Genomic DNA, 24,827 nt, shown 5'->3' with positions numbered 1-24,827 from the left:
GAGCCGGTGCTGTAGGCCTATGCCCACTCGGAACTGGATTGGGAGCATCCAAACTCATCTCGTGTAAGACCCCTCATTAGTCTGAGCTGGATTTGAACACAGGCCACTCTCTCCACTACTTCCCCCCCGCCCCCTCCCCCCACTCCCGCACAAATAGCATGCCGCACCCACCTGCAAATACAACCCTCCCGCCACCCACACAAACACCCGCAGTGCGGACCCACCTGTCTTCCTCCCCTCCACTCCCACGACCAGAAGAAGGTTATTATTTACAGAACAACTGTTGCTATAGTCAGTATGATCATTTGTTTGGATGTGAAGAATAAAAGTAGAAGTGAAGTACAGAAACAGAAAATGCTGCAAATACTCAGCAGGTCAGGCAGCATCTGTGGAGAGAGAAACAGAGTTAACGTTTCAGGTCTGTGACCTCCCATCAGAACTGAGAATGTTTGGTTGCCCAGAGCATAATCCTGTGCAGAACAGCAAGTGTGGATGTTTATGTTTGCTTCTCTGTGTGCAGATTCTGGGGACCACGAGATGGCCATTTCTCCGATGCTGCCACGCAAGGACAGAGATCCAGACAGCAACTTGGATGATGACCGTTTGCAGTCTTTCACTAAGGAGAAAGGCAAATCCAGTTCCATCTTCAGCTCCTTCATCAAAAAGAAGAAAAAGACTGCGCCTGCCCCTCCCAAACGCAGCAGCTCTTTCCGGGATGTGGACGGGCAGTCGGAGAGAAAGGTGGCAGAGGATGCCAGCACAGCTGGTAAAGATGGAAACAACGGAGCCTTTGTCAATAGCGTGGTGCCTTTAGACACAATGGACCCAAGCAAATTGCAGCACTCGTTTAGCATTGGGGGGCAAAGTGCCAACAATGGAGGTGGAGGAGTCGCCAATGGAAGCTTCTTGGGAACAACTGGGTTCTTCTCTCCGCACTTGAAGAAGTCCAGCACGTTAGCCTCAGGCAAAGCTGTGGGGAGTGAGGAGGAACCGATCTCCAACTCCAAGCGTTTCATGAGATCTTGCTCTGCATCCTCAATGCCCCCGGGCAGCAAAGAGATGGAGAGGAAAGCCCTGACGCTACCCCGGGACCTCCAGTCTGCAGGGAAGCAGGCTGAGTCGTCCCTGGCCTCGGGTTGCGATAGGAATGAGAAGCCAGCCTTACCTCGAAAGAGGGCAAATGATACTAAAGCAGACGTGGCTCCTCGGGGAAGCTTGACTGCACCGCCTCGGCTGCCGAAAAAGACGGACGAGTTAAATGACGATGTTTTTGGTAATTTGGAGTCCAGTCCCAGCTCAAGCCCGCCGGCATCAACTCCAAAGCTTGTCCGTAGGCAGCCAGCAGCCATTGTGTCCAGCAGTCCCAATGTCAAGGACAAAGATGAGGGTGGGAAAATTTGTGCCTTAAATTCTGCTTCCCTACAGGAGCACGTCTCCTCCGGCCTGGCTCCTCCCGCACTGAAGCAGAGCTCCACCTCGTTCCTGGGGGGGGTGAATCTGCTTACTGAGGACTCGAGGGCACGAAGGTTCAAGCAGGCTCCTGAGCAGCTGCTGTCAGCTCCTGTCAGGGACCGAGGCAAGCTGCAGAAATCCAAGCCTGCTCCTCCTCCTCCGCCGGCTGCAAAATCAGTCAGGCCGCCTCGGAGCCCGACCCACGAGACAGCAGGCGAGAGTGTCGGAGGCGCCAAGCCCAAGCCAGTCACGGACGCTTCAAATAGTGAGGCCTTGAAGCCCAGCCCGCTGGGGGACATGGTTAAAAGGCCCACCCTCCACTCCGCACCAAAGCCCCAGTCCTCGGCGAGGTCGTCGGCCACCCCCTTATCCTCCACCCAGCCTGGCTTGCCGAACCCAAGCACCGAGCAGCAAGCCTCCACCACCACGGCCTTCATCCCCCTCATCTCCACCAGGGTGTCCCTGCGGAAGACGAGGCAGCAGCCAGAGAGGATGGCCAGTGCCAACATCACCAAGGACACTGTCTTGGAAAGCACCGAGGCGCTGCGCGTGGCTATTGACAAGAACTCTGAGCAGATGGCCAGCCATAGCGTGGTGCTGGAGGCAGCCACGAACCTCTACACCTTCTGCACCAGCTATGTGGACTCCATCCAGCAGATGCGCAACAAGTTCGCCTTCAGGGAGGCCATCAACAAGCTGGAGAGCAATCTCCGGCAGCTACAGATCTGCTCAGCCAGCCAGGACTTTACCAAACTGCTCTCATCTGTGAAAGAAATCAGTGACATTGTCCAGAGGTAGCAAAGGCTCAGGGGGGGGGGGGGGGGTGGGTGGTGGGGTAAGGAATATCTACACAGAAAGCTGCTCCCAGACTCCGTAACAGTGTGATAGAATCAGGAGAAGGACTTGAATTTGGCTGCTTGCTGCCAGAGGTGTGCATGGAAACATGGCATTTGTTCAGTGGACCTGTAAATTCCTCACGTCTGCTTCAGTTAACTCCTGTCAGGGCTTTGTTATTACATAATGAATTTTACAGCACAGAAGCAGGCCGTTCAACTTAGCAGAGCCCCTCCAACTTTATTTCATCTCATCCCATCAGTTTATTCTGTTCTTTTCTCTCACCTGTACTTAACGGCTTCTAGGCGGCAGCAGTTAATCCCACTCCAAAGTACAAGAGGATTGCCGTTTTCTTGTTGATAACTACCCCCCCGATGCTGTTGTATATTTTCAGGAGCTAGCATTTGTGTGTCACATTCTGTGGCATGCAAACTGCTAATTAGGCTTGTTTACTTTGATGTGAATGTAGTTTCCCTGCCCAGTAAACTGCACTAATCTTACTTGGAAGTGCTAGTTTATCACGGGAGCAGCCCTGAAAAGGTTGAAATGGTGTCTTGTGTCAACCTCCACCCCATCCCAACTCAGAAAAATCTCAACTTTTATTACTTAAAATCCAGAAACTTGTTGAAACCCTTTAGAAGGGGGATGTTGGGAGAGTTGGTGGAGAAGGAAATTCACTTTATTCCACGTGAATTGATTAGTCACCAGATTGTCGGTGGCACCTCATCCTTTACTGCAGTTCACTTTTCATCACTTGCACTTGATTTTTATTTTAGACAAGGCTGTACAGTTTACCCCTCGCAGTGTTAAAGAATAGACAGAAGTGGCATATAATTATCACAAATGTTAACACTTCGAACAGGCAGCGCTCTCCTTTGGTTACAAGGCCATCGGATTTTAATACTGTGGCTGCACATTTAAAACTAGATGCCACAGTGTGCCCACATCACAACTGAAGAGGTTGTTTAATTAGCAAGAGTTGATCACTTCTGTGAGCAGAGTAGCACCACAGCTGACAGTATCAAGTAACAGCTCACCACTTCTACAATTCCTACCTCATTATTTACTGGCATATTGTTCCAAAGCTCAGACAAACAGAGGAGGCAGTCGAATCAGCCGTAGCTCCACTGTCTGAAGGTGACGTCTCATCCTGGGCTGGGGCTGGTTTGTATTTCCAGGGTGAAGGGTTTGGGGGTGGAGAAGGGGTTTTGAGTGCAGTTTTAATTAGCAATCCTGGAATGCACTTTCACGCTGGTATTCAAGTTTGGAGTCCATGCACTAGCAACATCACCCCTGGTCCCCATAATTAATAGAACTGTACCCCAGTACTAGAATTGTAGTCACACCTCTTCTCTGGCCAACACGTTTTGCTGCTAGGAGCAGAGTTAAGGTTGCCAGCTCTGGTTGGACATATTCCTGGAGGTTTCAGCATGTGATCTCTCACCTCCAATCATCCCACCCAGTAAAACCGCCTCTTTCCTCCACCTCCAATCTTTTTCTAACTCAAGCGCACCATTTTCCTTTTCATGTCCCTGTGCTTTTTCTCCCAGTGTTACTCACTGCAGTATCCAGGAGATTAATTCCTGGAGGGTTGGTAGCTCTAAGCAGAAAGTGCATTTGATGGTGTAAATGCAAGAAACTGGCCCCCAGCTACTGCTCTGGCCATACTCTGAGCTGAACGGGCCGGGCTGTGTTGGTACTCCATGTTCAAAGTACATGGGAGTTGCTTGGCAGAATCTCAACTCAATTTGACAGTGCTTAATTCACTCAGAAATGGTGTGTGGGGAAAAAATGTTTTAGCAACTTAACGAAAAATTGCAGTCTGCAATATCTCTTTGTTTGTCCCTCCCCCTTCCTCACCCCCACCCCCACTCATGTCAAAGATTAATGATGGGTCTGGCTCTCTCCATCCCGTAGTTGTACCAGGAGGTACCATCAATATTAAGGGTGCCCTCTGCCAAAGGGTATCCCAGCTTTCTGTTTCCATGAGTCACATCGGTGTGTAAACATAGAGATTTGGGGAGGCCATGTTCCAACATTTAAATCAAGGCACCCATTAAGCTGCAGATAACTTAATGTCGCTGATACTATCCCATTAATCTGAAAGTAACCACTCCGGGTGTTCTCGTTTAGAATTTATCCACCTACAGCTTGAAAAATACTCCTGGTTCACAAAATTAGAACGACAAAACCAGAAAATAAATACAAGAGCAAGTAGAACCAAGTTGCCTGAACTTTGAGGGCCGGAGTACCAGGGCTTGGGTGCAGCATTGGCAGCCATGGCTCAGTGGGTAACACTGTCATCTCTGAGTACTGTGGTTGTGAGTTCAAGTTCCACTCTAAAGATAGACTCCAGTGCAGTTCTGAGGGAGTGCTGCACTGTTTGGATGAGACGTCAAACCGAGGCTCTATCTGTCCTCTCTCTGCGTAAAAGATCCCATGGCCACTATTCTGAAGAAGAGCTTGGGAGTTCTCCCCAGTGTCCTGGCCAATGTTTATCACTTAACCAACATCACTAAAAACAGATGATCCAGTCATTATCATATGGTTGTCTTTGGGAGCTTGTTGTGCGCAACTTGGCTGCCACATTTCCTACAATACAACAGTGATCAAACTTCAGAAGTACTTCATTGGCTGTAAAGCACCTTAGGACCTCCTGAGGTTGTGAAAATCACTATAGAAATTAAAGTCTTTTTCAGTGGAAACACCTGCCATTTCTACTTCTCTTACCTTTCTGGTGAGGTAAGTGAGAACCTGCCACATCAACTTAAATTTTTTGAGTTTTATAAAAGAAAAAAGATTTGCATTTATATAGCGTTTTTCACTGCCTTCAGATGTCACAAAGTGCTTTACAGCCAATGAAGTACTGTCAAAGTGTAGTCACTGAGGTAATGTAGGAAATGCGACAGCCAATTTTCACATAGCAAGCTCCCAGCAAGCAATGTGGTAATGACCAGATAAAACGACTAAGCAAAGCCTTAATCTCAGATGAAGATTACATATTCCTGGTGAAATGAACATTCCTGATATTCAGCTATATTGAGAGTTGGCGATATAAATTTAATATTTTAATCAGCGTCAAAATAATTGGTTCTGAACGATATGTAACATGTAAAAAATATATGTAATATGTAACTCTATATAACGTGGTAACTGAAGCAGACTTGAGGACTTGTCCCATCATTCAATATTTATATCCTTGTGTCTCAGCCTTGCCCAAACTGAGATCTACTCACAGGGCTTGAATGCAATAATTTTTCCTTCGTGGTAAGATTTTTTATTCTTTTTCTCTGCAACTAAAATTGCCACCAGCAAATCTTAAAAGTTATTTGCCAATTGCAAAAGTCACTCAAGCGAAGTAAGTCAGGTCATTTGAACCAAATGGAACACTTTAACTTAGCTTGTGACTTTCACCAGCCAGAATGTTGCTAATGACTGCAGAAACTTGCCTGCAAAAACTGAAGACTTCACGAGCATTTTATTAATCATTGGGTTATATTCAAGACCTTATGTCAAAGCCGCCCTGGACTTTATCATTCCTGATGTCAACATGAACTCGCATTTAAGGAGTGTATTTTAGAGGAGGGGGGGACGTGTGGTGGGATGGGGAGTGAAATTACTGTCTTTTGATTTGATGGAATCACACAGAAGCAGCTCATAATAAAGCTCTTAAGATATGCACTATGCAATGCTTATGGGGCAGTCAGGTCTTTTGTGATGGCTGACACTTAAATACACCATTAATGTGTGATTAGCTTGGGCACTTCTCCCTGAATCATGAGGGGCTTGGAAAACAAACCCAGAGAAACACAATGTGAAATATCAAGATGCTTTAGGCCTGGAGTTTATCTTTACACTTTAGTTTTATTAAGCAATGCCTTAACTTCCTTCCCACAGCAGTCAAGAGTTTGATTTAGCCAAACAGCGATATTTTTCAAGTTTGGCCAATTATGTAATGACTTTAGCATCCACTGAACTCATCAATTGTAAAGTAAAGCTGTTTCTTTTGTTGGTTATTAGAATAAGATGTTTTTGTATTGTGATTATAGAACTGCACTGCGTTGAAATCTAGAGCAGGAAGGCTAAATGTGGCCACATCAGAGTCGCACTGTATGCGAATATGAGAGCTTGCTATTTTATTTTGATTCCACATAATCTGAAAAGACTTGAAAGAAATCGAATACTTCTATATTTTCTACGCTGAGATCTAGTTTCATTGCTAAAACTCGTATAAATAGTTAAGAAGTGGTCTTAGTGTTCTTTTGTGATCCCTCCTCACAAGTGACAATCACTGAAGATGTCGCCTCTGTAATAGCCAGACAGGATCAGCTTTGATTCCACTAATAACTGGTTAGACTTCCATGGTCGTACTATTTTCATTCTGTATATTGTAGCACTATTTCTTTTTTGTGAAAAGAGATTTCTAGTTTCCAAATAGTATACAAAAGCTATGTCGGTACAATATTAACAGGACCAGAACCTGCTATATGTTTTTACACCCCTGTAAACAGTATTATAAATGCTCTTCAGAGGGTGTATGGCCAAGTTATTCACAACTGTGTTCATTTGCACAGAAGCAGCACCTTGACATCGATATTGGAGACTTGATCACACATTATTGCCCTAATACTGTTTTTATGTTGATCCAAGTGCCACCAGCTCCTGGTGCGTGGGTTTCGCACGGCAACTGGTAACCGCAGAGTGAACGTGACAGATTTATGAAGGCCGGTGCAAGGCCACGCTAGATCAGTGTGAAAGCAGTCTTGTATATAGAAAGCCATATATAAGTTACAACACGGAAACAGACCACTTGGCCCAACCGCTCCATGTCAGCATTTACTCTCCACGTGAGCATGTCTGGATTAGAAATACAGGAAGAGGAGAAGGCCATTCAGCCCCTCGACCCTGTTCCACCATTCAATTAGGTCATGGCTGATCTGTATCTTGACTCCATTTACTTGCCTTTGCTCCAGATTCCTTAATATCTTTACCCAACAAAAATCTCAGTCTTAAAAATTGGCCCCCAGTATCCGCAGTCTTTGCGTGAAAAAGTGCTTCCTGATTTCACTCCTAACTGGCCTATCTCCAATGTTAAATTTATCTCCCCTTTTCCTTAGTTTCCCCACCTAAGGAAATAGTTTCTCTGCATCTACCCTGTCGAATCCCTTTATCAATTTAAACGCCTCGATCGGATCACCTCTCAACCTCCTAGACTCAGGAAGAGAAATCCATGTAGAATTGCAGATGCTGAACTTCTGAGTTTATGTAGACAGAGTAATTCGACTAAACTCAGACACTCAGTGCACAGTATAATAACTTCGAATTATAGTTCTCTGAACTCATAGTGATAACATCCTTTATTCATCCAACAGTGCAGTTACGGTCGTGGATTAATAACGCAAATCATTCCAACAGATGTAAGCAGCACAAAGATAGATCTGGACAATAAACCAGCTCATAAAATTAATGTGCATCATTAAAGTGACGGCTTTGCTTGATTGTAAAACCGTAATCAAATGTTATAACCTCAACTCCCCCATCATTTGTAAAGCCTCTTCAGTTGCTATTTCATAATGAATCTTAATTTCATGTAATAATTTTATTTCTTAAGCAATTGAATAAATAAGTACCTCATACAATTAGCGCATCATTGTTTTGAGATTACACAGAATTTACTGCACAAACAGGCCTTTTGACCGACTGGTCCATGCCAGTGTTCTCCTTCCATCTTGCTTCATTTAACTCCTTTGGCAGATCCTTCTGTTCCTTCCTTTCTCATTGTGTTTATCTAGCTTCTGCTTAAATTCATCTGTGCGATTCGCTTCAACCACTCCCTGCAGTAGTGAGTTCCACATTCTCACCACTCTTTGGGTAAAGAAGTTTTTCCAGAATTCCCTATTGGATTAATTATTGATTATCTTATATCATCTCTACGTCTACCCGATCAAACCCCTTCAAAATCTTACAGACCTCTATTAGGTCACCTTTGAGCCTTCTCTTTTCTAGAGAAAAGAGCCCCAGCCTGTTCAGTCTTTCCTGACAAATATTACCTTCCTGTTCTGGTATCATCCTTGTGAATCTTTTTTGCAGCTTCTACAGTGCCTCTTTGTCCTTTTTGTAATATGGAGACCAGAACAGTGCACGGTATTCCCAAGTGCCTTTACCCACCAACCTCCTACTGCCATTTTTCTATCACCTTCCTGCCCCCAAATCCATGTCATCATTTTATATAGACTTGCATATTGTGTGCAGAACAGCCATTCAACACAACTGGTCTATGCCTGTGTCTATGCACCACACAATCCTTCTCTCTCTGCTGTTAATTTAACCCTATCAACAAAACCTATTCCGTTCTCCCCAATATGGTTTTAGATGAGGAGTCAGTGTCACTCATTTGTTCAAACTCCCAAAGAGGGGCATTTGAGAAATGCCCCTTTAATAGTCTGCAGTCAGTGTCATTGCCCTCCAGGTAGGAAAGAAGGTTTCCAAAAGTGCTGTGCCTTAGGAAGTTGGGTCATTTGATTACTTTCCCTCCTCTCTCATGTTAAAGGTCTGAGCCTGAGCACAGTGCCTCCTCTTGACTGGGTGGCTGTACTCCGGAGCTCTCAATGTTGCAGACCAAGTGTAACCTCTATCCTAACACCACAATGCATTCAGAACAGCAATGTAGTATTGCTGCAATGGGTTAGTTACATAGATTTTAAAATAAATTGGTCAGAGTGCAGTGCCTTACCAAATATATTGGAGCTACAAATACAGTTTCTCCCTAATATATGTGCAGTCCTGTTAATGCAAATGTTAGAAATTATAGCAAGTGATTGGTAATTGAGAGCGCAAAAGCGATGCAGTGGCATTTTTAAAAGTTGAAGAAAATTAGAAAAGTCCTCTGTCTAAAGAGTAAGTTTATTTAAAAGTATATTATGTCTGCCATGGCATTGCTCAGGGTTAGTGAGGTAATGTTGTTTTGTCAGGATGGCTGGGTTATACCATGTGGTGTGCTGTGTGTTATTCTGTACTAACAGTGGAGCTGACTGTCCAACAAAGCCACAAGGTTTAATTGGTGCAAGAAGGTCAGTTAGAGGTTATTTGCTGTTAGGGACATCCTGAGGTCAATCAAGGGATTTCTTTTTTTAAACCATTTGTGGGATGTGGGCGTCACAGGCTAGGCCAGCATTTATTGTCCATCCCTAATTGCCCTTGAGAAGGTGGTTGTGAGCTGCCTTCTTGAACCGCTGCAGTCCTTGGGGTGTTAGGAAGGGAATTGCAGGATTTTGACCCAGCGATAAGTGAAGGAACAGCGAAATAGTTCCAAGTCAGGGTGGTTCTGACCATTTTTTCCATAGATTGGAAAACAACTGAATTTTTAAAAAAAAATTTTAAGTTTGACCAAGTGTGACGCCAGAAATGTGACAAACTTGTCTTGAACCATTTTCCCTGTATATTTATTCTACTATAAATGATCTAAATGAGCTCAATGGTGAAATTATAATGCTAAGGTTACCTCTGTCCCAGTTCCTGATGGAGTCTTAGAGTAATTTACAGCACAGAAAGAGGCCATTCAGCCCATCGAGTCTGTGCCGGCTCATCACAGAGCTATCCAGTCAGTCCCACTCCCCTGCTCAATCTTTGTAGCCCTGCAAGTCTATTTCCTTCAAGTGGCCAATTTCCTTTTGAAGTCGTTGATTGTTTGTCTCCACTTCCACCACCCTCCTGGGCAGCAAGTTCCAGGTGATTACCACCGACTGCGTAAAAAAACATTTCCTCATATTCCACCTGCATCTCTTGCCCAAAACCTTCAATTATGTCCCGAGTCGGTGGATCTGAAAATCTGGTTCTTTGTTACTGCTGATTAAAGGCCCTCTTATTCTGTCCATGTTAAGGTCATGGCCTTTACTAACTCTGAATACAACCAGAGGGAACCAACCCAATAGAATAGCCAGTGACTAATTCTGGGGCAGCGTCAATGACCCTGCAATAACTTCAGCCTTCCACCTTCCTCTAGATTACCAATTAAGGATCAAATGAATTTGACGCTCAGTTTAAGTACACTTTTATCTGCAGTCTGTCGCAATAGCATCCGATTTCAAAACTGAGTTACTGACTGAGCCACGCAAATTCAGACCAGCTCAGAAGTAGCAAGGCACCAGTTGTACCGATCGTGTTTTTCTTTAAGTGTTCACGGGGGATACATCTGGCAGATTGAGTTACCAGAGTGCTTACAGTATAACTGCACATCACAAAACCATTGCCCCTAGTTTGTGTGTGACCTTATTAAACCAGGTTGAGCTCATTTGCCATGTATTTTGCAGACCTTTGCTGCCATCTATTCCATTACATCAGGTCTGAGAGTGCCCTTGGGTGAGGTGGCCCATCAATATTTCACCCTCACCAATTCCGTTCTAAGGGTTCCCCCCAATTTAAGAAAAGCTTACACGTGGCAATAACTTCATTGTGTGGGATTTTCCCGTTGTAGCTCTCCCGCAGTCTGTAGTTTGTACTGTAAGAGCATTGTGTGAACATGTGAAGCACCACTGTTTTAAAAAAAAAATGGCACATAATGTTTTCAAATTTTACTTTTTAAAAAAAATACATTTAAAGCACTTGAAATGAATTTAAGATGTTCATGCAGGAGGCAGTGGAGGTGGGTGACCCGGAATAATTTCCTGTACCATGTCCTCCAGTAAGATACTCGTGATGCAAGAAGCCCACTTTTACAGAGAGACTTTTCATCCTGCAGCTGTTGAATATGACTGAAGCCTTGTTACCTTGTAGTCTGACAGTGATTGTGCTCAATGTCCTTCTAGATGCTAATGATTCAAAACTGGTATTAAAAACAGTCAAAAATGTTGACATTTAATGTCACTTAGTGATTTGAAAAGAAGTGACCAACAAGCACTGGCTGTGAATTATAATCCATGCTTCCTCTGACACTTGCTGTATATTTTGGCCACTCATTTCCCCATATTTGGTCACTCGGTATGAGTTAATCAATGTATACAGAGTGCTGGATGTGTAACGTGAGCGCGATAGGGTTGTCCTTTATTTATTTATTTATTTGACTCAGGTTTTTACATTTCAGTTTTTTTTTCCCCTCCATTCTCACTCTTCCCTGTTGTCGCTCACTTCTACTCATCCTCTCGTAGCCAGGTGGGCTGTTCTCAGACCCTCACTGTAATGTCCCTGGTGACTCTTTCACTCTTTAAAGAGGTAGTTTCTACACAGTGGCAGGTATTCCCTGATGATAAAATGCCCTATCTACTCATCAGTTTAAAGTTAAAATCAATTGACCCTTGTAGGAAGGTCTCAGCCAATACAATCTTGATCTCATAAAACATGAAACCAGTGCTTTGAGTGCCCAGGTCCCAGTTTGCTGTATCAGCGAATCCCTTTGTAAATGACATCCACTGTAGAGTTTTGTTTTTACATTTTTCATGAACAGTGGATGGAATTGTATGTAGGATGTGTTTGGGAGAGTTCTGTGTGCACACCTGACTGTTTTAGACTTCCACGTGAATGGAGAGATGCTTAGCAGTCTCACTGTTAATATAGCCTGTTCAATGAGTGTGCAGCTACAAATCCCTCTTTTTAAAAGAATAAACCTAGAATCACTCGGTGTTTCAAGTGTGAAAGTGTTATTTTTGTCTTTCACACTACATTGACACAGCAAAATTACCATTCTGATTCGTATTAAGTTATTGACCTTTTTCTGGTAACAAAACATGTTAGACATAATTTTGATTGTTTTTAATACAACAAGTAGGTTTGACCTGTCACCTGGATAAACTGTTGCTGATTTTCGGGCGGCTTCTTTTCATGAAATTGAATTTGGAATTGTTGGCCATTGCCCGCTCAACCCTTGGCAGCCAGTTTCAGTGCACACCTCTGGGTCCTTTCAAAGCAACGTGCATTGTAAATGAACCCTGTAGCAACTTGATAGCCAACGACAATGTTTACACCTATCAGAAAGATGTACCCAGAAGGATACAGTAGCCATCACCAATGTTTACAGGGGTTGTAAAAGCAGGAGCTTAGGTAAGCCAGACACCAGGACCTGGGGCAGCAGGCACAATGACCTTTGACATTGGAACATCCAAGACAGGTCATCTGTTATCGATGGTGCAATTAAACACCCCCCCCCCCCCCCAAAAAAAAAACAAAGTTCCTTTGTTGGGTCACCTTTTGCGATTTGGTTGTATTATACAGTATCATTGTTAATTGCCTTGGTTCCATTTATAGTTTTTTGTTAATTGTTTCAGTATTAGTGTTAAGTTATGATCTTCCATCACTCTTGCCCTTACTGACTGCTGTGAGATGGAATTGAAGAACCGTGCTTAAGTTGTCTTTTGTTAATAACAGAATCAATTCTTTTTGCCAAGGTACTGTTTGGTTTTGTTGGTTTTTATTGGACATTATATTGTGCCACTATTATCTGATCTACTCTTGATATTACCAGCATTTTGAAGGGTGATTCATGTATCCCTTTTTACGTGTAAATGTCTTTTTTTGTTTCTGTAACATCTATGGTGCAATTTTAATTTTCCTGGTCAAATACAGTTTGTGTTCATGTTCTTGATGATGGCCTTTGCTTTTCTTTTAAATTTTTATTCAAAATTAAGCATTTCACTTCACTTCAAAAAGTCCTTCATTGGCTGTAAAGCATCCTGAGGTCATGAAAGGTGCTATATAAATGCAAATCTTTCATTAGCAGCAATTGATACACACCTGAGGACTGGAAAAATCCAGGTGGTCCTCCATGCCAGCTTTATGTCCTTGCATCATGGATACTTGGGGGCCACATACAGAGTTTAAATCCCTGTTGGGTGTCAGCCATGGCTGAGTGGGTAGCACACTCCACTATGAGTCAGAAGGCTGTGGGGTTAAGTTCCACTTCATGGTCTTGAGCACGTAATCACAGCTAACCCTCCAGTTGCCAGTACTGAGGGGGTGCTGCGCTGTCATAAGTGCCGTCTTTCGGGTGAGACGTTAAACCGAGGCCTTGCCTGCCACCTCGGATGGGGGTAAAAGTTGCCATAGCCACTATTTTAAAGAAGAGTAGGATGTCCTGGCTAATATTTATTCATCGACCAACTTCACTAAAAACAGATTATCTGCTCTTTTATCTCTTTACTGTTGGGAGCTTGCACTGTGCAAACTGTCTGCTGCGTTTTCCTATATTAAAGTCACTGCCCTTCAAAAAGTACCTCATTGGCTGTAAAGCATTTTTGGGACATCCTGAGGTTGTGATTTGATGCTGCAGAAATATAAGTCCTTCCTTCTTTCTGTTCCCATTCATTTGCAGTTATCTCAAGTTGCTGAACACTGGTGTTCTGAGTTAAGACTGATAACAGCACTTTCCAAAGCTCCAGGTCCACAGCACTCCATCAGTAAATGAGGACTGAACTGCTGGAGCTTGTAGGGCTGGATTGCAAGGCCGGATGACTGGGAACTGGGGCTTAGAGCGTTAAATTACGAGGACAGGTTGCATAAACTTAGCCTTAGGGGTTGATCTAAGCAAGATGTTTAAAGTATTTAAGGGATTTGATAGGATTGGCACAGAGAAACTTTCGTCTGGTGGGGGAATCATGAACAAGGGGATACAAGGGAATGTGGCAGGTTCGGTCCAAAATTGGCTCAGTGACAGGAAACAAAGGGTATTGGTCAGATGTTTTTGCTCCAGTGGCGTTCCACAGGGCTCAGTGTTGGGTCCCTTGCTGTTTTGTGTATACAGTCATGATTTGGACTTAAATGTGGGAGGCATGATTGCGAAATTTGCAGATGACACAAAAGTTGGCCGTGTAGTTGATAGTGAAGAGGATAGCCGTAGACTCCAGAATGATATCAATGGTTTGATAGAGTGGGCGGAAAAGTGGCAAATGGAATTCAGTCCGAAAAAGTGTGAGGTAATGCATTTGGGGAGGGCAAACAAACCAACCAAGGGAATACACAATAAAGGGAAGGATATTGGGAGGGGTAGAAGAAGTGAGAGACCTTGGAGTACATGTCCACAGGTCCCTGAAGATGGCAGGACAGGTAGATAAATTGGTGAAGAAGGCATAGAAAATAGGAGCAGGAGTCGGCCATTCGGCCCTGCTCCGCCATTCAAAAAAGATCATGGCTGATCGTCTAATTCAGTACCCTGTTCCCGCTTTTTCCCCGTTTCCCTTGATTACTTTGGTATTAAGAAATATATCTATTTCCTCGAATATATTTAATGACTTGGCCTCCTCTACCTTCTGTGGTAGAGAATTCCACAGGTTCGCCACCCTCTATTGAGTAAAGAAATTTCCCCTCGTCTCGGTTCTAAATGACGTGCCCTGTATCCTGAGACTGTGACCTCTGGTTCTGGACTTCCCAGCCATCGGGAACATCCTCCCTGCATCTAGCCTGTCTAGTCCTGTTAGAATTTTATAGGTTTCTATGAGATCCGCTCTCATTCTTCTAAACTCTAGTGAATATAGGCCGACTCAACCCAATCTCTCATCATACGCCAGTCCTGCCATCCCAGGCATCAGCCTTGTAAATCTTCTTTGCACTCCCTCCATGACAAGATCATCCTTCCTCAGATAAGGAGACCAAAACTGCACATGATACTCCAGATGTGGTCTCACAAAGGCCCTATATAACTGCGGTAAGCCATCCTTGCTCCTGTACTCAAGTCCTCTTGCAATGAAGGCCAATGTATGGAATGCTTTCCTTTATTGGCCAAGGTATAGAATACAAAAGCAGGGATGTAATGCTAGGATTATATAAAATGCTGGTTAGGACACAGCTGGGGTATTGTGTACAGTTCTGGTCACCACATTACAGGAAGGACATAATTGCTCTGGAGAGAATACAGGGGAGGTTTACGAGAATGTTGTCAGGGCTTGAAAGTTGCAGCAATGAAGAAAGATTGGATTGGCTAGGGTTGTTTTCCTTAGAACAGAGGAGGCTGAGGGGTGACTTAATTGAGGTGTACAAAATTATGAGGGGCCTAGATAGAGTAGACCGGAAGGATCAGTTTCCCCTGGCAGAGAGGTCAATTACCAGGGGGCACAGATTTAGGGTGATTGGTAGAAGGATTAGAAGGGACATCACCCAAAGAGTAGTGGGAGTCTGGAATTCACTGCCTGGATTGGTGGTAGAGGCAGAAACCTTCAACTCAATTAAAAGGTACCTGGACATGCACCTGAAGTGCTGTAACCTGCAAGGCTATGGACCAGGTGCTGGAAGGTGGGATTAGATTGGGCGGCTAGTTTTTTTTTAGCTGGTGCAGACACGATGGGCTGAATGGCCTCCTTCTGTGCTGTAACTTTTCTATAATTCTATGCGCAATAATAAAATTAGATCTCGGCTGTTCAGGAGTGAAATCGGGAAGCACTTTTTCACACAAAGGATAGTGGAAATCTAGAATTCTTTCCTCCAAAAGTTTATGGGTGTCCTTTGGAGCTTTCAAGACTAAGATTGCTTGATTTTTGTTGGTTCAGGGTAATGACGGATATGAAGCAAAGGCAGGTAACTGGAGTGGAGGTGTAGTTCAGCCATGATCTAATAGAATGGCAGAGCAGGTTCCAGATGCTGAATGGTCCTGTTTCTATGATTCTGATCTAAGCTGATGCCCTTGCAGTACTGAGGGAGTGCCCGGTTGTCAGATGTGCCATTTCTCCAGGTAAGGTGTTGCATCTGCCTGCTCCCCAAGTTCCTGTGGCACAATTCAAACAGGGAGCAAGAAGACCTCCTTCCATCCAGAGCAGCAATTCCTCTTTCAACCGATATTGATTAATCTTATTGCGGTGTGAGATGTCTATTAAAAAAAATACCTGCAACACCTCTGAGAAAGACAGTACGATGCTACATAAATGGCTTTCCTTTAGAATTATGCTGCATTCAGTCAATGGAAGTAACAGTCGCCTTGTCACTTACTGGCCTGTGAGGGAGAAGCTGCCTCTTCACAACACACTGCAGTCTTTACATAGAATATACAGCACAGAAACAGGCCATTCGGCCCAACCAGTCCATGCCAGCATTATATTCCATTCAAGCCTCCTTCCACCACCCCTCCTAACTCATCAGCATAACTCTCTATTCCCTTCTCCCTCTTATGATCAAGATTCAATACAAGTTTAACCCAACTTCTTTACTTTTCAATTCTATCCCTCTACAAATAAACCCTAATATTTGATTTGCTTTTTTTATAGCCTTGTTAACCTGTGTCACAACTTAGTGATTTGTGTATTTGTACTCCCAGATTGCTTTATCCCATTTAAATTCTTATTTTCTAAGTAATATGTGACCTTATTTTTCTTATCAAAATGTAATACCTCACATTATCTATGTTGAAATTAATTTGCCAATTAGATGTTCATTGTTCAATGGGTTTCTCTACATGTTGAGATTTGGTGGAGGAAGTATTAGGTTTGCAATTTGAACTGGTGTACGGTGCTTATTTACACAAATTTAAAATTGAATAAAGTTTTATAAATAAATAAGCTGTTGATCTGGGGAATATTCCCATCTGGAAAAGGAAAGCTGACTCCTGCCAACTCTTAGCTCCAGAGCAAGGTAAGCTTTCAGTAAAGGGCCCAGAATAACAATCACACCCTTTTTGTTTTTTTTTTTAAAGATGCTGGAATTATCCTATGCCTCCGTGGGATCTCGTTCCAATCTCTGATATGTTCAGAGGTGCAGGTTCAGAAATTGGTTAGGTGTGGACTATTGAATGAATGTATTCAACTCGGTATGAATAGGTATTTACATTAGAAATCCGATCTAGCTCCTTAAAAGGAAAAAGGTAAAAGATCATTATCTAATAAGCTATTTTTTTGTAACCAGAGACAGTGTTTTATTGTAATTCTCATCGTTGTAAGAGCAGTGCTAGTCTGAGTTGTATCTCTACTGATGGGTACCTTTCACATTGACTGTTAGGCTGAGAAAAAATCCAGTGCTTTAAATATCTCCAAAAATCAGTTACTGACACTTCTTGGATTTAGATTCCCTAGGAACATAGGAGCAGGAGTAGGCCATTCATCCCTTCGAGCCTGCTCCACCGTTCTAGATCATGGCTGATCGTCCACCTCAAAGCCATATTCCTGCACTATCCCCATATCCTTTGGTGTCATGAGCAACTAGAAATCTATCGATCTCTGTCTTGAACTTCCTCAGTGGCTGAGCTTCCACCACCCTCTGGGGCAGAGAATTCCAAAGATTCACCACCCTCTGAGTGAAGAAGTGCCCCCTCATCTCAGTCCTAAATGGCTTGCCCTTTATTCTGAAATTGTGTCCCCTGGTTCTAGACCCCACAGCCAGGGAGAACATCCTTTCTGTATCTACCCTGTCTGTCCCTTTTAGAATTTTGTAATTTTTTATGAGATCGCCTCTCATTCTTCTAAACTCCAGAGAATACAGGCCCAGTCTCCTCAATCTCTCCTCATAGGACAATCCCACCATCCCTGGAATCAATCTGGTGAACCTCCACTGCATTCCCTCTATGGGAAGTATATCCTTCCTCAGGCAAGTTCAATCACATTTGAAAATAACTTGCTGTCAAACATAAATGAAGAAATCTCACTAATTGTTGGAAAGTAACTTGACTCCTCTTTCCAGTTTTATAGACAATTGATGAAAGTTGCTACATTCTTGTTGTTAAACCTGGGGCAAGATTCAGCTGTCGCTAGATATATTTTTAAGCTACTTATGATGACTTAGGGTGTCGACGTCTTGGAGAGGATGCAGAGGAGATTTACCAGAATCATACCAGGAATTGGAGACTTCAGTTATGTGGAGAGACTGGAGAAGCTGGGCTTGTTCTTAGATCAGAGAAGGTTAAGGAGAAATTTAATAGAGGCGTTCAAAATTAACTCAGGGTTCCGATAGAGTAAATAGGGTGAAATTGTTTCCACTGGAAGGGGGAATCAGTAACCAGGGGACATGGTTTTAAGATAATTGGTACAAGAGCTATAGGGGAGAAGAGATTTTTAATGCATTTTTAATGATTTGGAATGCACTGCCAGTGGAAACAGATTCAACTGTAACTTTCAAAAGGGGAATTGGATAACTATTGAAAACAAACATTTTGCAGGGTTATGGAGAAAGAGCAGGGGAGTGAGACTAATCTTTCAAGATAGCCAGCACAGATACAATGGGCTCCTGTATGCTGTAAGATTGTGATCAGTGACTGAGTTAGAGGAACTAGATAAAACTAGATAGAATTACTTCAGTTTTGTCCCAGTTACAGGAAACCATCTTCAAGAACCCAGTCTTAGTGTTTATCTAGTCAGCTATGCAATGTTTGTCTTATCATTTATCAGATTCTTTGCATTGCCGGATCTGGATTGTTGTCAAGAATTGAACAATTCCAAATGAAGCTGTTGACTGCAATGAAACTTGCTGCTTTCTTTGTGTCCCTGAGTTTTACTGAGTGACCGTTTAATCAGCTTTGAAAAACTAGGTTTTCCTATTAAGGGACTGCAAGGTAGTGTGAGAAATACCAGCTGGGTTAAATTGTACTGCCCATGGAATGTCTTTGGCTTCAGTCTTGTGCCATCGGCAACGTTCCCTGTAATTTTTTTTCTGAGTGTGCGGGCCCTTTATTTTTTGTGCAGCACCAAACACTCAGTAATTTAAAGGGGATGACTTCCGGTTTGCTGCACGGCCCCGCAGTTTGAGTTTAATTGTCTAATCAAGGAACATTGCGGATTAGAATATGCTGGTCAGATTTTAAGATTCCTTTGCATTATTAACGATGTTGTGAGTGACATCCTGACACGTACTGGATGCGTAATATATATAAATGAACTAGTGGCTGTCTCGTGGTGTTGCTCATGGTCAATAAGATGTAGTTATTTAAAGAGTTTTCTTAAAGGGACAGGCCAGTTTAGTAGTTTAAGTCACAGAGCTGGCGGGCAGCAATAAAGACAGGGCTAAATTGTGGCGAGTCGAAGAGACTTAGTAGTTGGCAGGAAAAAAGACAGAGGCGCAAGGGGAGAGCCAACTGTGCAACAGCCCCGACAAACAAATTTCTCTGCAGCACCTGTGGAAGAGCCTGTCACTCCAGAATTGGCCTTTATAGCCACTCCAGGCGCTGCTTCACAAACCACTGACCACCTCCAGGCGCGTATCCATTGTCTCTCGAGATAAGGAGGCCCAAAAGAAAAAGAAAGAAAGAATGTTGTGAGTGACATCCTGACACGTACTGGATGCGAAATATATATAAATGAACTAGTGGCTGTCTCGTGGTGTTGCTCATGGTCAATAAGATGTAGTTATTTAAAGAGTTTTCTTAAAGGGACAGACCAGTTTAGTAGTTTAAGTCACAGATCGCAGACTACCTGTAAGTAATGCCACAGAAGCTTAGTGATATTTTAGTATACCCTGTGCAGGATACTCAGTGGGGTTCTGTTTACAACTGGCTAGAATGATAATCTACTCAAACCCTGCAGCTGCTGAGGATACAGATCAGCCGCAATCTAATTGAATGACGGAACAGGCTTGAAGGGCTGAATGGCCTCCTCCTGTCCCTATTGAGATGTACAGTAGTCCACTGAAAATATTTCTTTAGACAATAAGCAAGTTAGCAAGTGTCTGATATGCATCTCATTTAACTGGAAAGTTACACAACAGAGTGGATTAAAAGAGTGCAGCAAGAGAACATTAATCCAGATTGTGGAGAATACTGAGAACAGATGGGGCAAACTTGATCATTCACCAAAGCATGTGATGTCTAGCAAAATCATAGAAAAGTTAGAATAGGAAATGTGCATAAATTAATAGAGGAAATGAACTACGTTTGGGGAAAGAAACATACTGTTCATGGTTTTCAATGTAAACAAAATAATTCAGTGTAACCAGTACAAATGATGACGACTGCAATGCAGTCTTAAAGTAATTACTTGATCAAACCTGTTTAAATAGGGGCGAAATCCATTTTTCTTTCACTTAATGGACATTTGTAGGTTTTATTTAATTTATTGCCAATTCTCTGAGTCACTTTTCTTTGGTTCTAAACATTCATTTCTTTCACCAATGACCTCCACCATTCGCCACTCCTCCTCTCGCCCCCCCTAGGGCACTGTGTTCAGCAGAGACTCTTCCGTCGCTTTGGCCCACTCTAGACTGGGCTTCGCCTGGCTCTCCCCTCTCCCGAACCTGAACCTGAAACCGGCTCGCTCTCGGCCCAGCCCCTGCAGCACTTTGGCTGCACTCCTCAAGTCATTCAGAAATTCCCGGGGTTTGTTCTCGAGATGGAAACCTGAGGCAAAACTGAGTCCGTAGCTTTGGATTTCCTTCTCATTTCTGTTGAAGTCTTCTTTGTCTAACCGAGAAGGATAAGTTGGGAAGCTGTTTGTAAAAGAGCTGAGCAGCAAGATAAAACCCAACACCTTCATCTAAAACTCAAAAAGAAAGAATAACAATTAGCAATAATCTGCAGAAAGTAAGCTGCATTTCCACAGAGCGATTCACATGCTCTGGACTGCATCATAGCCAATGAATTACTTGTGAAGTGTAGTCACTGTTGTAATGCAGGAAACACAGCAACTAATTTCCGCACAGTAAGGTCCTACAAACAGCAATGATAACCAGCTAATCTGTTTTTTAGTGATATTGGTTGAGAGATAAATAGTGAAGACGCTGGTGCTAACTCCCCTGCTCTTTGAATAGTGGCCGCGGGATCTTTTACATCCATCTGAGAGCAGACAGGGCCTCAGTTTAAAGTCTCATTTAAAAGACAGCACCTTCGACAGTGCTGTACTCCCTAAGCACTGTACTGGGAGTGTCCGTCTAGAGTTTGCACTCAAGTATTTGGAGTGGGACTTGAAACCACAACTGTCTTAGGTGAAAGTGCTAACAGTGCAAGGATTTCACACACTGTGTACAATGAATTACTTTAAAGTGCAGGCAAAGCACAAGCTGGGCTTGCCAACTCTGGTTGGATGTATTCCTGGAGGATTCATCGTATGGTCTTGTGCCTCCCACTGCCCTGCCCCCACACTCTTGGCATTGGTTGCCCAATGTGTCCAGGTAAGATTCTTGAGAGGTTAGGGCTCCAGGTACATATGGGCTTTTAAAAGTAGAAAGGCACATAAAATGGCAAATGTTGCTTTGGGATTAGCCTGGTGGCTGTTCCACTGACAGCTTTGAGGTCTTGCATCATCTTTCCCAAGGTTTGGTCTAACCAAAGCACCATACTGTTTACAAATTATTTCCTTACATCTGTACTCTGTCATTTATAGTTCCCATGTACTTCAGCATTTCACTTTGTGTGATATTCAAAATTAGAGTCTACCAGCATGGAAAGGAGGCCATTCGGCGCATCATTACTATGCCAGCTCTTTGAAAGAGCTATTCAATTAGTCCCACTGCCCCTGCTCTTTCCCCATAGCCCTGCATTTTTTTTTCCTTTTCAAGCATGTATCCAATTTCTTCCTGAAAGTTGCAATTAAATTTGCTTTCACTGCCCTTTCAGGCAATACATTCCAGATCATAACTTGGCAAGTAAAACATTCCTCCTCATCTCCCCCCCTCCCCCCCCCCCCACCCAGTTCTTTTGCCAATTATCTTAAATCTGTGTTCTCTGGTTACTGACTCACCCACCGATGGAAACAGTTTCTCCTAATTTGGTCAATGAAAACTCCTCGTAATTTTGAACCTTCTCTGCTCTGAGGAGAATAATCCTAGTCTTGCTAAAGCCCCTCATTCTGATCAATCACTGCCCAGAACTGGACACAACGCACCAGCTGAGACCGAACCAACGATTTATAAAGTGTCTTGCTCAGAAGGAGCCGTGATGAAATAATGAACTGGATGAATTATGACAATAAAAAGTCAACTGTTAAACTGAGCCATAAGAAAATGGGCACATCTGTACCACAGACAAAATGGAGTGGAGGTCAGGTGACCTCTCCTGTACTGGCAATTAACAAGCCTGTCTGCAAAGATAAAACTCATGATCTGCATCTGAATTAGCTCAGGAGAAAACACATTGAAATTGGAAAGAGCCTATTATATGTTAATGACTCCTACCTACAAGAATGGAACTAACAATAGTTATATAAGACAGACTGACTCCACAGCCCAAACCCAGATGAATGGGTGTGAAGTAACAGAACATTCCCATCCAGACACCAAGGTAGCAATGGTTTCCGTATCCTGGACCATTGTGTGGTCACACCAGGGGAGAAGGCCCTATATCACCTGATTGAGACTCGTGATGGATTTTTACCTTAAAAAGATAGCCCTCTGGACAGAGGGAGATCAAGAAAAGACCACTGAAAGCCAGTTCCAGCAAAAGGCTGAGACATCGGAGCAACACAAGAAAGAAGCCCTGCTGCTGATACTGTACTGCAACTTGCTGCAGCAGAGAACTTTAAAAAAGTGACCACTGCCTCCAGTCTGAAGTTTTGACCGCCAGAAATCTACAAAAGCTCAGCAAATTCATGACGACAAACATCCAGGCCTGCACCTTTGAAAAGACTTTGCTCCAGAGAAGTTTCAAAAGGTTTCTGTGAACCATGAACTTTTACATCACTTTGGACTTTAATTGCATCCTACTTTTTTTCTATCTATTGTGTATGCATGTGTGTGTGAATGCATGAGTGGGTGAAGGTTGCGAACAATTCGGGTTTTGCTGTTTAAATAAATTTAACCACTTTTTTTTAAAGCTACGAAAAAACCTGTCGTTTGTTTATTTGATCCTAAAACACTCACGGACTAACACACCATTTTTAAGAAAACCCTATTGCAATCTGTTGGGAGGTGAGGAAGTGAAAGTTACCCACACTACCTACTGCCTGTCTGTAGTAAAAGGTTTAGCATAACTTCTTTGCTTTTGTACTCCATGCCTCTTTAAAGCCAAGGATCCCATATGCTTTTTTAAGGTTTAGGAAATGTTAAAATGAGCTAACCAGGCCCTCCGAGCATGAAATAAATGGAATCTAAGAGATACTGTGAGTAAATCAGCCTTTATCCTCATTCACACTGCAAATTGCTTCTCGGTTTCAATTAAAGTTAACACATTTTCTTTTATCTCCTATCTGTATCTCAGACAGCAACTTTCATTTATACAGCACATTTAATATAGTAAACTGTTCCCAGGTGCTTCACAGAAGCTATTATCAAACAAGATTTGCTACTGAGTCACATGAGATATTAGGACAGGTGATCAACATGCTTGGTCAAAGAGTCGGTTTTAAGGAGCAACCTAAAAGGAGAATTGGCCTTTATAGCCACTCCAGGCGCTGCTTCACAAACCACTGACCACCTCCAGGCGCGTATCCATTGTCTCTCGAGATAAGGAGGCCCAAAAGAAAGAAAAGGAGAGAGGTAGAAAGGTTTAGGGAGGGAATTTCAGAGCTTAGGGCCTAGACAGCTGAGCCACCAATGGTGAAGCAAAAAAAAAAATTAGGGATGGGCAAGAGGCCAATTTTAGAGCAGCACAGCAATCCCAGGGGGTTGTACGGCTGGAGGAGGCTACTGGGATGACCCTGGTGAGATTTGAACATGAGAATGAGATTTTAAAATTAAGGCATTGCCAGACCGAGAGGCTAATGGAGGTCAGAAAGCACAGGAGTTATGGGTGAACAGGACTTGGTATGAGTTAGACCTCTCATTTATAGTTTTGTTTTGCCCTTTATTGTACCCTGCACATATTTCCTATCCTTATTTAACCAGTAACAATGATCAATGTCAAACTGTGATTTTTAAGTCATTTTATGACGTGGTTCTTACAAATTTACAAATTTACAAATCAACATTCTCAAATATGAAAACTTATAACAGTGACAGTTTCCTTGACCAATTACCAAACAATCTTATATAAATATTAATTTTAAGTGAATTTCATGAATTAAACTTCCCATACGAGCTCGAAGTCATTTTCAAGATCTAATATAAGGCATCCAGTCTGCAACTTTGACAAGTAATTTGTCAAATCTTTTACTATGCACTGTTTGAAAATCTCATTAGTAACCATAACTAATCAATTTTCTTTCAGTCCCAGCCTGAAGGTTGCAATATTCACAGCTTCCGATAAGGATTTCAAAAACTGTTAGTGATGAAAATCTTTCTTAAACGAGAGCATTAAGTTAACATCTTGCATACTGCAACCAAGTACAGATCCTGGATATAATGTAACATTTATTTGACACTTGAAAGTTTGATACTTAGTAGGAGACTAGGTTAGTTTGAAATATTGATATTTAAATACTGACACAAAATGAGGAACAATACATCTGATTAAAAGCAATTTCAGATTTCTGTTAAATTGGGATCTTGGAAATAAATTTGTTTACAAACATGGAATAAATTCAGACCAACTCTCATTTCACACCGATGGTACTATATATAAATAATAAAACAGTGCTTACATTTTGATGTCCTGGCATGAAGCAGATTAGGTTTCCTCACATTGATCACTCAGCCTTTCTGATCCATGACTTGTTGCATTTATATATTGAGTGATTAATGCTATCATTGCAGACCCTTTAACACTCCGCTGTTAGGAGGCTAAGAACTGAATATTGATTTGAAAGCATAATTAGAATACCTTCAAGGCAGGTGAGCCCTCG

At 42.8% G+C, this 24,827-nt stretch overlaps 1 protein-coding gene across 2 annotated transcripts in view; it reads left to right on the top strand.

Moving 5' to 3' along the window:
* The window catches only part of abl1 (c-abl oncogene 1, non-receptor tyrosine kinase), a 199,941-nt gene extending 187,082 nt beyond the window's left edge, over positions 1-12,859 (top strand). For both annotated transcript variants that reach the window (XM_068012142.1, XM_068012143.1), the window contains exon 11: positions 521-12,859. In XM_068012142.1, the coding sequence (XP_067868243.1) occupies positions 521-2,250 (1,730 nt within the window). In that variant the 3' untranslated portion in view covers positions 2,251-12,859. The remainder of the gene's footprint in view (positions 1-520) is intronic.
* Positions 12,860-24,827: the final 11,968 nt, after the last annotated feature.

This window comes from Heterodontus francisci, chromosome 32 (genome assembly GCF_036365525.1).
Source record: "Heterodontus francisci isolate sHetFra1 chromosome 32, sHetFra1.hap1, whole genome shotgun sequence".
Lineage (NCBI taxonomy): Eukaryota > Metazoa > Chordata > Chondrichthyes > Heterodontiformes > Heterodontidae > Heterodontus > Heterodontus francisci.
This window is presented reverse-complemented; position numbering and strand designations above follow the sequence as displayed.